The sequence below is a fragment of the Meleagris gallopavo genome, chromosome 1, assembly GCF_000146605.3.
Source record: "Meleagris gallopavo isolate NT-WF06-2002-E0010 breed Aviagen turkey brand Nicholas breeding stock chromosome 1, Turkey_5.1, whole genome shotgun sequence".
In the NCBI taxonomy this organism is placed as follows: Eukaryota; Metazoa; Chordata; class Aves; order Galliformes; family Phasianidae; genus Meleagris; species Meleagris gallopavo.
In genome coordinates, this window is record NC_015011.2 from 78101196 (window position 1) to 78116015 (window position 14820).

Here is a 14820-nt window from a genome sequence, read left to right on the forward strand (position 1 = left end):
AATGGCTGCTGAATTAAACTCTTCAGCCTGGTAAAACCTGAAATAAGAGTTCCTAATTCACATTCTTTTTCCTCTGTGTTTCTGGTTTGGATACCTCTTGGTGGTATTTCCTGACTGTAAGGTTTTCCTGTATGGATGTTTGAGTGTTTGGATCCATGTCCGAAAGAGGGAGAGAGGTCACTGGAAAGATTTCTTCATGCATCAAATTGTATAAAAGTAAACTAAATACTGGTTCTGTTGGGTAATTGCATCTCTGGTTATGTAGCTTTTTTTTTTTCTTATCAAGGTGGCTTGTTATTCGGAGTCATCAAAGTGTATTTGAAAGATCATAAATATGCAATATGCTCACTCTTTTCTGGAGGCTGAGCTGGCCCATCTGCATCTTTTAATTGATCTTTAATCTAATTTAGCCTGAGTGTAACAGCTTGCAGCTGAAAGTCCATGCAAACTCAGGGTAGAAATTTTCTCCCATAGACTGAAGTTTAAAATTAATGTGCAGGGCATGGTGTGCAGCAGTTTATAGGTGCAGCTGAGTGCGCGTCTCAGATGTGCTTTGGCAGCAAGTTACTAAGCTACAAAGAAGAAATTTGGAAGAAGGAAGTGACTGGCTGACTTGAAAGTTTGGGCCTTGCTGAACAGCTGTTATTTCTCTAGCTTCACATCTCTGCTAGGCAGTGGCGCATCCTCCACCTTCAGAGGCATGAACATCACCATCCTTTCTTGCAGAAATGACCAAAAACAAAACTTGGTTTTGTGCAATATACACAAATGATAGAGCCTCGAGTCCAACTGCAAATAGACAGAGACTGTGTGAATGCTTTTCACCAGCCCAATCAAGTGCTGAAGGGCTGTTGCTACAGATGAGTTTAGTCACTATGATCCATTTAATCCCTGGCAGATCTACTGTGCTGTCAACAAAGGAACAATTAATGCCAATTATTATGAGTTTGTGATGTTGGTATCTTTAGTCCTTGCCTGAGGCCCGCCACATTTGTTTCAGAAAGGGCACCAGTCATCAGATAATGATTATCAGTTACTGCTGCTAGTGCTAGCAACATGCTGGGAATTTCCTTAGCTATAGCTAGGAGCAGTCTCTAGTTTTGATAGATTTTGTTACTAGAAATTGCAGTTATGCCCCTCTGCAGCAGGGCTTTGCAGTAGGCAGCAGAATCCTCAGTGTGGACAGTGCCTGCTGTGGAAACGGGAAGCTCTGATTTCACTGGGTCTATTAACTGTCCACTATGCCTGGTGAGTCACTTTTATCTTCTCAGGTTGTTCTTCCACCAGTTCTAGCCGTTCCTCGTAGCTGGGCTTGTTCAGCCTGGAGAAAAGAAGGCTGTGGGGTGACCTTGCAGCCTTCCAGTACCTAAAGGGAGCCTACAAACGGGATGGGAGTCAACTCTTTGAAAGGGTAGATAATAGCAGGACAAGGGGAAATGGTTTTAAGTTGAAGGAGGAAAGATTCAGGTTGGATGTCAGGTGGAAGTTCTTTGCCAAGAGAGTGGTGAAGTGCTGGAACAGGCTGCCCAGAGAGGCTGTGGATGCCCCGTCCCTGGAGGTGTTCAAGACCAGGTTGGATGGGGCCCTGAGAAACCTGGTCTAATATTAGGTTTGGAGGTTGGAGCTTCATGATCCTTGAGGTCCCTTCCAAGCCATTCTATGATTCTGATTCTCTTTCTCATGACAAGGTATGCAGGACAGCCCAGTCAGCCCAACTTTCTCCACTAATTTCCATCTATCTACAGATTTGTTGCCAGCCTGTCACATAATGTCTGAAAGATGTGATTCAAATGGCCACAGATCAAAGATCACAAATCAGTTCTACCTTTTAGATACTGGGTGGCTGCTTCCATCTTAATAGAAATATTTATCCTTGGAATTAAAACAAAAATTCTAAGGACTTTACAGGGTGTAGAATAAATAGGCAGGGGTTCCCAAGTTGTCCTCAGGTGGGACCTTTTTCCTTGATGTTGTCTTCTTATGTGGGAAAAACTATGACACAAAACTTTGAATGAAGGGAAGAAGTGTTGCCTTAGAACACAAGACTTAGAACATCACCTAAATGTAGTCTCTTCAAATGATTCAACAACTATTTTAGAGTCAGATCTAGGTAAGATCTTAAATGTGAGTTATATTGATTGGCCTGATTTCTGTTGTTATGCTGTCATTACAGCTGATCTGGTAGGCATCTCCTGTCTCGGAGTATATCTTGCTGAAGTATTGTAAGCCAGTTTGGGAATTTTCTGACAGATAGATGTGGGAACAGAAAGCATGGGACCCACATAATTTCTGAAATTCTATCATAGAAACACAAAGTTGGAAAGGACCTACAAGGTCATCTAGTCCTACCATCCTCCCATCACCACTGCTACCACAAGCACTAACCCATATCTTGCAGCTCCTCATCTAGGCGCCTCTTGAACACCGCCAGAGACGGCAACTCCACCACCTCCCTGGGCAGCCATTCCAGTGCCTGGCCTCTCTCTGAGAGAAAAAGTTTTCCTTATGGCTAACCTAAACCTCCTCTGGTACAACTTGTGGCCATTTCCTCGGGTCCTGTTTGTTGCCTGGGAGAAGAGGCCAAACCCCTCCTCACCACAATCTCCCTTCAGGAAGTTGTAGGATGCAATGAGGTCTCCTCTGAGCATCTTCTTCTCCAGACTAAACAATCCCAGCTCCCTCAGCTGCTCTTCATAGGATTTGTGCTCCAGACCCCTCACGAGTTTTGTTACCTGTCTCTGGACACATTCCAGAGCCTCAGTGTCTTTTCTTGTAGTGAGGAGCTCAAAACTGAACACAATACTCAAGGTGCAGCCTCACCAGTGCTGAGTACAGGGGGATGATCACCTTCCTGCTCCTGCTGGCCAGGCTATTTCTAATGCAGGCCAGGATGCTCTTGGCCCTCTTGGCCACCTGGGCACACTGCTGGCTCATGTTCAGCCGAGCATCAGCCAGCACCCCCAGGTCCCTTCCCTCTTCACAGTCATCCAGCCACTCAGCCCCAAGCCTATAGCACTGCATGGGATTATTGTGGCCAAAGTGCAGGACCCAGTACTTGAGGTCTTGTTGAACCTCATCCCATTCACCTCAGCCCAGCGATCCAGCCTATCCAGAATCCCTCTGAAGGGCCCCCCTACCACAGGCAGATTGACACTACCTCCTAGCTTGGTGTCATCTGCAAACTTAACTGAGGGTACACTCAATCCCCTCATTTAGGTCATCAATAAAGATATTAAACAAGATGGGCTCCAGTACCAACCCCTGGGGGACACCACTCGTAACGGGTCGCCAGCTGGACTTAACTCCATTAACTACTACCTGCTGGGCATGGCCCTCTAGCCAGTTCCTTACCCAGAGAAGGGTATACCTGTCCATAGGCACTGAGGGAATATTACCCAATATTTGTGATGCTAATAAAAATAGAGGTGTATTTCTGAAATGTGGTTGTAAACTGCAAGTACAGACATGCTCATGTGGCCACTGGATGTCACCATTCCTTCATCTAAATAAGGGCAATTCCAGCATTTTTCGCATTTAAGGATTTTTCCAGAATGTCATGGCTACTAAGTAGTTAGAGGAGGAAGCCTGAAATTTCTTGCTTTGTCTATGAAAGCTTCTCCAAAGGCTTTGTATCTTTAAAGTCATATGGCAGCATTTAAGATAAGAGGAGAAAGGTGTGTCTCTTACTCTGCTTGGAAAGAGCGGGTGAAGTTGTAGCTGTAAGGAAAGGTAAATTAGCCCTTTTTAAAAAAAGCAGTTAACTTCAGAGTGTAGTTCTGTGTTTAGGATTTCTGAATGCAAAGTTAGTTTAAGAAACTCCTCTGTTGTTGGTTTCTACTCAGTGGCGCTCATAGAGTTGATCATCTGAAAACTATCTCAGAGAAATAAGTGGGGATTTGAAAGAAAGAGAAAAATAAGGGAGGGGAAGAAAAAACACCTGGAAATCCCACGATTGACACCACATTGTTGCTAACCCGGCTGATGGAGACTGAAATGAGCATGTTCCTTGCTCTTTCCAGACATTGACCAGTAAGTTCAGTCACCATGGAAGAAAGAGTAAATAGATTCAGTACTTTTTATTGTATTATGTTACACCCAGGCATTCTTCGTAGAATCAAGGGAGGACTGCCAATTCATGGGAACTTCTGACGACGTCGCAGATATTGATGCATTCTTCAGAATATGCCTTATGATGCTCTCTTCTTGCCTTCAGCCTGTCTTTTGGTATTTAAGAAACCACTGGTTTCTGTCATTGCATTGGTGGTGAATAAGAGACTTACTTGCACTGGGGCTGGCATGTGTCAATTGCAGTTTTTTATGTACACATTCCAAATACAGTCCGGGCAATATGTGGGGGGAAAAAAGTCTTCTAGAAAGCACTTAGAGTTAGTTTAAGTTTATTGAGAAGGGAGATTCACAGAGGAGAAATATTCTCTGTCTGCCAGGAACAATACAGAAGTGCAAACCTTTTAATTCAGTAGTTAATGGTTTATGTTGAACATAGTGAATGTCAGCAGGATGGTGCTTCAAACAGTTTTTCTTTTGTAGATTGAAGGACAGAAGAGTTTTAAAAGTGGAATTTGTGACTTCCAGAAGCCTTTTATGTGTTTATAAACAGTGTGTTTACTTTCACCAGGTCTTCAGCCATGCAGTATTTAACATTCATGTGCTGGAGAAAGTTGTATTGCAGCCTTTTGGCTTTCTGATTTCTGACACAAAAGATTCAACAACATTTTGACTTCTGCATCCTACTCATGCTGCTCACTGTGGCACAGTTTGTATTGGTATTTATTTATGTGAAGTGTTTCCAACTGAAGTGAAATGGTGCTTCAGTCGTTGGTTCTTGTGCGATACGGACTGGTTCTGTGACAAGGCCATGGTTATTTTGCTCTGAATCTTTTAAATGTTCAGAAGCAGCATGTGTTAGCTGAGAATTTGTCTGCCAAGTGACAAAAAACAACTCCTAACATTTGACACAATTGACTGTAAACGATTGCAATGCTGAAGTCAAAATCCTAATGGAATGCATTGATCCTGTATTTCAGGATCCAGCTCCTCTGCGCACCCTTTTTTATTATTATTTTATATTATAGAACACTACAACCTGAGCAACAGGCATGGGAAAATGTGGTTGAACATTTGACCTGTTGAGGAAGGCTAATAATCTCTTCAATCCCAACATCTGTAGAAAAAAGTGGGTTATTTAACATCATCTTATGTTTGTTTTCTGCAAATGATTTCTATGATGCAGCCTCCTCCAAACCATTCTGGTCTCTGTAGATATGTGAGATGGGCTCCTGGTGGGTCACTTACTTTGGCTGATTCCCAGCCCAGCAATTTTGGAACAGTAGTGTGGAAACAAGTCACGTGCAGAATATGTGGTGAGGTCTGAAAAAGGCCTGTAATGGAAAGATAAGCCTTGATCCATTCTCTTGATCCTCGAACAGTTGCCCTCATTTGGTGAGCTCTTTGAGCTAGCCCTATTTCCTGTTGTACTATATCTGGGTCACTGGAAAAATATGTGTTCAGGAGGAATGCATGAGGTAGGCACACCAGATTACATCATCCTCAGAGCTTTTCAGGCCATGACTGCTTTCTAGCTCACACTGAATCTTGTTCAGAAAATCCAGATAATTTGGTTGTTATTTTTGTCCAGATCATGCTCACAGAGAAGGGTGCAGTTTCTTGAAACCTGTTCTCTTAAGTGTTTATCAGATTTGTACTAGGTAACATCAGAAGGAGGTAGGTCAGAACACTCAAATCATCTTTAATTCATGAACATAGCTATTTAGGGCACTTCTGAAGTGTCAGTTGCTTGTGGTAGGAGTGAAGTATGTTGCTTCTTACATAGCTAACACTGTAAGGCTTGCCTTTATAGTTGCATATTCAAGTTTGGGGTGCATTAGACATGTAGATCTAGGTAACATTTGTTGGTGGGGGGAAAAGATATTCCTGCTCCATCCCGTGTAGATTTTAACGTGTAACATACAGTTTACACAGAAACAGCAGCATTCAAACCCCATGTAGTTTCTTCAAGTACTGTGGGTAACATCAAAACTCTTAGGGATTTGATTGGGTGGGTGGCAGATCTCCATCTGCCATTGAAGTGCTTTAATCTTTTTGTGCCTGTGTCATATCGTGCCATTGAAGTAGTCTTGTTTCCAACAGATTGCAAAGTAAAAATCAAAATGGAGGAGAGAAAAGTAAAACAGATGGTACGAACAAAACAGAGTTCTTTAATTTGTATAACTCAATTCTGTGAAGGTTTTAGTGGTAACGTATTATTTGTATATACCTCCTTTTGCTTGTACTGTGAGAGGATGATGAAATCACTACAATTCCATTGTTACTCATTTTTTTCTGTCAAATCTGTCATGAAGATCTTTTTGATACATGGAACATGAACCCTCTGAATCAACAGATTCAGATACAAACAGTAGCAGAGAGTTTGGCCTTCTGTGATGGAGTGACGGCATTGGTGGATGAGGGAAAGGCGACCAATGTCATTTACCTGGACTTGAGCAAGGCCGTTGACATGGTCCCCCACCACATCCATATCTCCAAATTGGGGGGATGTGGATTTGATGGGTGGACCACTCGATGGATAAGAAACTGGTTGAAAGGCCGCAGACAGAGGGTGGTGATCAATGGCTCTATGTCCAGGTGGAGGCCGGTATCGAGTGGCGTCCCCCAGGGGTCTGTCTTGGGACCGGTGGTCTTTTAACATCTTTCTTAATGACATCAGTGATGGAATTGAGTGCACCTTCAGCAAGTTTGCTGGTGACACCAAACTGAGTGGTGCGGTTGACATGGTGGAAGGAAGGGATGCCATTCAGACGGATCTCGACAGGCTAGAAAGGTGGGCCTGAGTGAACCTGATGAGGTTCAACACGGCAAAGTGCAGAGTTTTGCACTTGGGCCGTAGGAATCCCAGGCATCCATACAGACTGGAAAGAGTGGTCCTTGACAGCAGCTCTGCAGAGAAGGACCTGGGGGTCTTGATAGATGAAAAATTTAAGACGAGCCAGCAGTGTGCTCTTGCATCTCAGAAAGCAAATGGTATCCTGGGCTCCATCAGAAGAGGGGTGGCCAGCAGGGAGAGGGAGGTGATTGTCCCTCTCTACTCTGCTCTTGTGAGGCCCCATCTGGAGTACTGCGTCCAGGTCTGGAGCCCCCAGTACAAAAAAGAGAGGGAGCTGTTGGAGAGGGTCCAGAGGAGAGCCATAAAGATGATCAGGGGACTGGAGCACCTCCCCTACGAAGACTGGCTGAGGGAGCTGGGCTTGTTCAGCTGGAGAAAAGAAGGCTGCGGGTGACCTCATTGCAGCGTTTCAGTACCTAAAGGGAGCCTCCAAAAAGGAGGGAATCAACTCTTTGAAAGGGTTGATAACTGCAGGACAAGGGGAAATAGTTTTAAGTTGAGGGAGGGAAGACTTAGGTTGGATGTCAGGGGGAAGCTCTTTACTCAGAGAGTGGTGAGGTGCTGGAACAGGCTGCCCAGAGAGGTTGTGGATGCCCTGTCCCTGGAGGTGTTCAAGGCCTGATTGGATGGGGCCCTGGGCAGCCTGGTCTAGTATTAAATGGGGAGGTTGGTGGCCCTGCCTGTGGCAGGGCAGTTGGAGCTTCATGATCCTTGAGGTTCCTTCCAACCCTGGTCGTTCTGTGATTCTTGACTTATTACACCTATGACTGCTGCTCTCTAAGAGGTTGAGCATTCTGTATATTCATCAGGTTGTATCTACACTGAATCAAGCATATCCTCATTTTCAGGAGACTGTTTTCTCTTTTGGTGTACTGCTTGGCCTACTATGCGTAAGTTAACGTGGATTTTTCAGAGAATATATTGTATTATTAATAATACCATGAAAGTCTCGTGCTAAGTAGATGTTGTGTTGGATTTATGTCATCTGGAAGTAAAGGAGAAAAAACCGTTGCTGCAGAAGGGAAAGTACTGAAGTACAAGTAGGACGAGTTTTTCATGTGATTGCACACCTGTGGAATTTTAGAGCCATTTGGTATTTCCTTTGGTGTTTGTCCCCTGTTGCCCATGTTCTGGCTTGTTCCCCAGGTTCCATGATGCTTTGACCCAGTTCTCAGGACAGAGGTGGAGGGCCCAAGGGTAGGCAGGTTTTCTGGTGCTCCTTTTCCTTCTCTAAGTTGCACAATTCCAATAAGAGTAGATATAAGCCAGTAGGCCATCAGCATTCACGTAGCGCAGGGGCTGTTACTGCTGTTGTTTAAGCAACGGTGCTTTAAGTAGAATATCTTTTTGTAGGGAAGAGTGTTGTAAGCAGGGCCTTGCATGGTGACTTGTCCTGTTAGGAGCTACTGGTGAGAGCTACCAAGATGTGAAAGTACGTAACGATGTGATGATGACCATAGACTTTGTACGTCAGGTATTTGAGATGTTGCAGTGTTACCACAAAACGTTTACATCCCCAGCAAGATCCCAGCTACTTGCTCAGATAGAACATGGTGAGAGTACACACCACGCTGTGCTCTAAGTGATTAGGTAACAGTAGTGTTATTAAATTAAAGTTGAATGAGGTTTGTTTTGAAATTGAGCAATGTTAAGATCAATAGGCAGTAGGCCTAGTGACAAGCTGAGTACCTAGGAACTCTGTAGAACTATCCACATAGAGTCTCTCCATCTCACCTTTTCCTGTAGAAAAGCACAGCAAGCACAGAAGTATACCTCTGCTTAATTCAACTGGCTTTCAAACATAGTTTTTTAGGTTGATATAATTAATGTGGGGGGTGGGGGTATAATTAAATGTATTTGCAGCCCTTATGCTTTGTACAGAAGACTGCATTAGAATATCAGAAGTCTTTTTAAGACCTGTTTTACCACTGAAATAATTCCATCCCCAATTAGACACTATGTGATTACAGTACTATGTCATTTAATTCTCCTTTGTTCCTTTCCTTTGCTAACAAACTGTGTAACCAAGTGTCTTACTAGAAATCTACTTTTGTTGTTTCTCTGTATTACATTCACTCAAACCTCTAACTGAATTCCAGATGTTAGAAACGGAGACTCAAGAATCATTTTTATTTTGTTCTGTTTTACTGAAATTAGTTTGTAGGCTTAAGTTGGACAAAACTGGGGCATTAAAATGCTTATTTAAAAAAATGGCTATGAATATTAACACTAGCTTGCTGTCTATGAATGGATAGTAGTAATCAGTTATAATTACTAATCTCTTAATTGTTAGGAATTCACTAAGATTAAAGCAACATTTTTAAAATATGTGGCGTTTTAAAACTTTTTTAATGTGTATTTGTATGGTATGAGTTTGGGAATTTCCCCAGGGAAAGAGACTAATATTTCAAGGCGGTGTCCCATAGTGAAGATATCGAATGGACATCATTGTCCTTATTTATAATTAGAAGATACTCTATGGTTGAGGCCATATAGATTAGTGTGATCTTAAACATAAGTTTGACTTAGATATTAGAATACGGTGCTAAGCCTAAAGGAAAGACAGTTTGCTGGCACACTTACTAAAGATGTTTCTCAACCTGTCAGCTTTTTTTGAATGCTTTTACTGTTCTTCATGCTTCAAAATAATTATTGATTTATTTTTTTTCTTGTATTCTCTTTCAGAAAGATGAAGTGTACCTCAACTTGGTGCTGGACTATGTTCCTGAAACAGTATACAGAGTTGCCAGACATTATAGTCGGGCCAAACAGACACTCCCTATGATTTATGTCAAGGTAGGTAACTAATAACTGTGGTTAGATGAAGAGGTATATTATAGGAATGAACTCTCTGAATACCTATTTTCTCACATAATTAGTTTTCTGAAGTTTTTAGAAGTATTTGTGTCTTGAGGCAAGAAACAAAAAAGATCAGAAGGTTGTATTTGTTAGAGTGAAGGAAGAGTAGTGGCAAGAGGCTTAAGTTTCAGCATCTGATTTCTCACTTTACAGAAATCTCAGAATGGTTAGGGGGAGGGCTGGGAAGTGTGGGGTTTTTTGTTTTCATATAGCTTAGAGTCTGACACCAGCTAGATTCCCAGCTTTAGCTTTCAGAGGTGATGACGACACAATAGTACAGAGGTCAAGAATTTAAAGAGAATGACAGGAAGAATGCTATTCTCTTACACGTTACCTTCTTCCTTTGCCTGATAACTAAGTAAGAACTCCTGTGCCTCTGATGAAGGAATGAAAGGTGTGCTTTTGTCCCCTTCCCTATACGTGGAGCTCATTGCCTTTACCACTTGTATTGAAGAGTGGATGTTTTAATGCACATTTTAGCCTCAAAACCTCACTTTAGCTGTCTGTATCTTTTATTGTCTTTTGTACAGTAGTTAAAGATGAATAAAACTTCATTTTTTGTCCAGTATGGGACCCATCTGAGTCTTGTAATTCTATTTCATGTATTGTGGTGACCAAAATTTGCATGCTAATGAATGGTCCTGGAATCATAGAGTATTGGAAGAGATCACTGAGTCCAGTGTTGTTAACTTGAATTTAACTTGTTAACATGGCACACAGATAACATAAAATTGAAATTAGCAATAAAAGTTTCTGATTTGCTTTGATTTCTTCAGGCTCATTTTTAAATGCCTAATGCTTAACATTAGGGTGGGCTGAAGAGTACCTTCTAATTTGATTGAAAAAATGAATGTTGCAAAAAATAATTATTCCAATAACAAAGCGTTGTACCATTACCCAGTATACAGAAACTGTAAATTAAGTGTGTTGGCAATAGCCAGCACTGTTCCCTGTTTTTAAGAAAGCACAGGATATTAACATTCAGCAGTAAGGAACTACTTTGCAGTAGAAATTCTGTGCTTGGCCTGTTGGTGAAACAATATGTCCTCAGGTTATAAGCGCCACAAAACTTGCTAGCTTAGCTTTTGATAAATTATTCATTTATTTTTGTTCTAATTGCTGTTAATTACGATGACTTTGAAAAAATGGTCTGTAAGTATCCTATGAGAAAGAATTCTCCTTCACCCATTTCATCTTCCTTGATATTTGGCAATTCCCTTTCCATGTAGCCTACCTTGTTTTTCTGACAAGGCAAGCCTATTTCAGTCTTATGTTTTCAAAGAAATCATGTGACTTTGATGGCTTAGAACTTTTGCAAGTGAAAGATACCTTGGCAATTGCAAATGTCAAATCATACCCATTTGTTCACTTTTGATTGATATGTAGGAAGGTAGAGAGCTCCTCTTTCCTGGATAACAAATGAAAATGCAAGAATCTTTTCTAATAATCTTTTAGTTTTTATTAGCAGCCTCTAACATTCCGTAATACATTTGTGGAAGTTCTGGATTTGTTGTATTGAGATGGAGGGCATACTTCATGAACACTGCATGCATTGACTTGACTCGCCAGCTTAGAGCAGTCTTCCAAATTATTTTGCAATACACTTGCACAATAAGTACCGGCCATGTCTAGAACAGACAATTCAGAAAATGTTTGTTTGTTTACTTTTCTTTGTGCAGGTTTCTGGTTTTGAAAAAACAAATGTGGAAACTGAAAACATAGAGCCAGTAGTCAGACAATTCTTTTCCTGCTTGTATCTTCCTTGCCAAAAAACAAACAAACAAAAAAACAGGCAAGGGGGGGACTGTAAATACAAAGATAATGATGAAAGTGAAGTAAACATGGCTTGATACCAATGCCCAGCGATTGCACCTGGTTTTACAGACCACTAAAGCTGATGTATGGAGAATGAGCCCATGAAAATGGGAAGGTGCAACTGCAGAGCAATTTCCAGCCTGTAGGCTTATTTCACATCATTGGAATGATTTCAGAAAACCTGAGGGACACAAGAAAACTATGAAATAACCTGGCTGCCTGTTAAGCCTGGGTTTTCCCCATGTCTTAATGACTGTATGTGCTATACTGCCCTAATTATGTCCAGCAGCTCCTTATTCCTTGCAGCCAGACATGTGGACAGCCCTGCCTTACCCTGTCGTTTTGCCGTGGCAAGTTCTTGGCTTGCTGTGTTCTTCACTGCTTAAAAGTTGGCCAGCCTTGGAAGGGGGAACAGGGCAAACTCCCTGTTAGCAGACTTGTTTGCCCTGCCTTATATAAAATTGTCTTCAGTTGGCTCTCTTTTTGCCTGGAGGTTTGAAATTGGAAAGAGTCTGCCCCTTGACCGGGGAAAGCGAGGAGATTCGTTCAAGTGTCAGGCTGAAACACTACCATATTCCTTGGACAACATTTCCTACCCTGTTAATAACTTCCTTGGCTAAAAGGTTTTTTTCACTTTTTTACTAACCTGGAATACCTCATTTCTGTGAAGAGGCTGATTTATAAAGTAAATGCAGACTTTTATTTTCTGTATGTTTTCTGTGACTGCCATCATTGTTTGCTCTGTGGTTATTTATATATATTGGAAAGCTGGCACAATTACTTCTTTGGAATTGTGCTCATTTTCAAAAGGACAATCTGAACCTCATGTGGACACTGTGAACTTATGTGGCAAAGAGGGAGGAGAAGATGAGCCAGTTCCTGGGCTTTCCCTGTTTTCACAAGACTGACATAAATTCAGCAGGGCCTTTTTTTTGTTTTGTTTTGTTTTGTTTTGAGTGGTTCTGTTTTTTACTCTAATAGAGTTTTGTGTTAATTGAGTTGTTTAGCCTGTTTCGGCTGGGAAAGCATACCTTACACAATATTTCTGTGTTCCAGTTGTACATGTATCAGCTGTTCCGGAGTTTAGCCTATATCCATTCCTTTGGGATCTGCCACCGGGATATAAAACCACAAAACCTCTTGCTGGACCCTGATACAGCTGTCCTTAAACTCTGCGACTTCGGAAGGTAAGCTTGTCTATGGCCTGAAGCCTGGGGAGTCAGATTTATTTCGAAACAAATCTAGTGAAATTTTGCAGAAGAACTCTCGTGTTCCTCTGAAGTTTATTGTTTGTAGTTTCAATGGAGAAATTAACATTAGAATGTTTTCTTTTTAAAATGAGCTCATAAGAAAAAAAGAAAAGGAGCTGGTGAAGGGTGTCAAATGGGAAGCAAATAAAATTCAAGCCTGTTATTTGTGCAGATAAAAATAATAATAATAATAAAGTAAATAGGCCATTGATAGGGAAAATACTGTACCATGGAGAAATAATGCTGAACAGTAGGGTAAAATGTGTGGAAGAAGGGATAGGCAGAGTGACATAGTAACCCGAAAAGGCTAATGTTACCTTATTAGTCTATTTGTGTTGGTCTGCTGATTCATCTAATATTTCAAATACTGTAGAGGATCAAGTTCAGCAGCAGCAATTCTAATTGCAGATAGTGGACACCTGTATCCTAGTTTCCAGTGGCATATTTTTTCCAGTTCTGTTCAAGTGATTCAGTTGAACAAGTGAGTCCAGCCCTAATCTAGAAAGTAAAACTGATAGAAAAGTTCTAGATATCCACACTGAGAAAGGCAACCAATTTGTTCCTGAAGGTCAGCCTTTAGATTGTGCTGTAACTTTGCAGACCAAAATAGCCAGGTCATACATGTGAGAGGTCACTGAAATTGCTGTTGCTAAATTTGCTTGCCTGTAGTGAGTGGGAATGTCAGATGGTGATTACTCAAGCAGTGCATCGTCACGCCTCGTGGTTTGGGAATCTCCTTCCTAGCTCTACATCACGAGCAATGGAGCAAAATAGGAATCACACTTAAACTTGAAGTAACAGTGCATAAACAGGTGGTACCTCTAGCTGTTAGAAATCTGAACTGTTAATTGTAGTTTCTGTATCAGAAAACTGTAGGCAAAACTGAGACATTTTAAAACCGTCTAATTGGGTGGTCGGGAGCTCTTCCTTCTCTCAAAGGCTCAGTGTTGGATTTGGCTGGGGTTTGTTGCCTCTTAGTGGAACATATCGGACTTCCAAAAGAGCAGGTTGATTTCCACATCCTTTCTGTCAAAAGCATGGTCTTAATTAAGAAAGAAATATAACGTAGACTCATGTTCCAAAAGTAATGTGCTGCTGTGTTTCTAAAGAAACTCGCTGTTATGGTTGTGGCAGTACTGTATGTTAGATGTAGCATAAAGTTACACTTTGTGGCAGTGTAAATCATAGCAACTACTAAAGTGAATAAAGATACAGCTGTGATTTTGTATTTGAAGAATTTGCATTAGGCAAAGTACCTGAAACTAAATTCACTGTGTTCACTTCTATATGAAGCCTTCATGTTTATCTTGGACTAATAACATGTGCCTGCACCATGTTATTGCAACTTGTTTTTACCTTTGTCTTCGTGCCCACTTAGCCTCGTGACACACTCCCTTAAACAGGAAAAAGCCAGAATATTCTGATGAAAGCTTAAGAAAATAGGAGTAATAATAGAAAGTACTCTGTTCTGGTGAGTAGCCAGGGCTTTTGAACCTTGAAAGGTGGCTACATCTGGCTGAGCTGTATTCTGTCGTCTTCGACTTTATACGCAAGCTTTTCAACACATCAAACTTTCCAGACAACTGCCAGCCAAAACCCTGACTCTATTTATCCTCCAAATTGTAGTCAGCATTTCCTTTGCTGTGTCCACTGTAAGGTAGCTGCCTGGTGGGCTGATTTCACAATAAATCAAGTCTGTGCCATGTATCAGCTTAGAACACAGTAATTTAGCATTTAGGACTTGGGGGTGGTAAAGAGTGCTAAGGTTTAATACTGGTCTCTGCATTAAAATACACTGAAGCTTTTTGTTTCTAAAATATTATTGATTTGTTTCCATTTCAGTGCAAAACAGCTGGTTCGTGGAGAACCTAACGTTTCATACATCTGCTCTCGGTACTACAGGGCACCAGAGTTGATCTTTGGAGCCACCGATTATACCTCCAGTATAGGTATGTGTATGTATTTGTTGAAGTA

The 14820-nt window shown here is 41.4% G+C and overlaps 1 protein-coding gene across 2 annotated transcripts in view; it reads left to right on the forward strand.

The window, feature by feature from the left end:
• GSK3B (glycogen synthase kinase 3 beta) overlaps nucleotides 1–14820 on the forward strand; it is a 115294-nt gene that overhangs the window by 59083 nt on the left and 41391 nt on the right. For both annotated transcript variants that reach the window (XM_019618532.1, XM_019618534.1), the window contains exons 4-6: nucleotides 9608–9718; nucleotides 12653–12783; nucleotides 14689–14795. In XM_019618532.1, coding sequence (XP_019474077.1) covers nucleotides 9608–9718; nucleotides 12653–12783; nucleotides 14689–14795 — 349 coding nt within the window. The remainder of the gene's footprint in view (nucleotides 1–9607; nucleotides 9719–12652; nucleotides 12784–14688; nucleotides 14796–14820) is intronic.